The sequence below is a fragment of the Dipodomys ordii genome, unplaced genomic scaffold (genome assembly GCF_000151885.1).
Source record: "Dipodomys ordii isolate 6190 unplaced genomic scaffold, Dord_2.0 Scaffold403, whole genome shotgun sequence".
NCBI classification, from domain to species: Eukaryota; Metazoa; Chordata; class Mammalia; order Rodentia; family Heteromyidae; genus Dipodomys; species Dipodomys ordii.
In genome coordinates, this window is record NW_012267619.1 from 2,638 (window position 1) to 3,297 (window position 660).

The 660-nt window shown below is 49.7% G+C and overlaps 1 gene segment (V, D, J or C); it reads right to left on the reverse strand.

Moving 5' to 3' along the window:
- Positions 1-311: 311 nt before the first annotated feature.
- The window catches only part of LOC106001758, a 3,223-nt gene continuing 2,874 nt past the window's right edge, over positions 312-660 (reverse strand). Inside the window, 1 exon segment of the V gene segment in view lies at positions 312-649. Within this exon segment, the coding sequence occupies positions 312-649 (338 nt within the window).

Genomic DNA, 660 nt, shown 5'->3' on the forward strand with positions numbered 1-660 from the left:
TAATACAAAAAATAAATCCTAAAGGCTAGTGATAACTCTGTTATATATCTTCCATCCAGAAAATCCCAGTCTACCACCAGCATCTTCCTGACACTGTTGAAGATTAAATTTGATTTAATGCTAATTCAATGACCGCTGTCATCCAGAATAAGTAATTGCACCACCAGGGTACACACATGTTGAAGCAAGGACATCTCTACCCTGTGGCCCCCAAGCTCTGGTCTGATAGGGGCTGAGAAGGAACGAGTTGGCACACACTGCTGTTGAGACTGGAGACTTCAAAGGGGCGAGCAGATGCCCTCCGTCTCCCCTCACACTTTCTGTGCAGAGAGGAGGCAGCCGCACAGCACTGTGGGGAAACTGCTGGCACACCAGTACACAGCTGTGTAGGAGGGGGTGGCTGAGTCCACAGTGAGGGAGAACTCCTCCGTGCGTGGTCTGGACACGCTGTACCTATCCGGGATGTCTCCTTTTACAGTGTTCCTCTCTCTATTTGAGTAATAGAGCAGCCTCAACCCAAGCCCAGGGTCTTGTCGATACCAGTACATGTAGTCATGGTTGTCATTCTGGCGACAGCTCAAATTCACCTGTCTTCCTGTCTCTGTGAGCTTGTGTCTTGGACGTTGGGTGATGGCAGCCTCCATGTGTCCTGTAACAGAG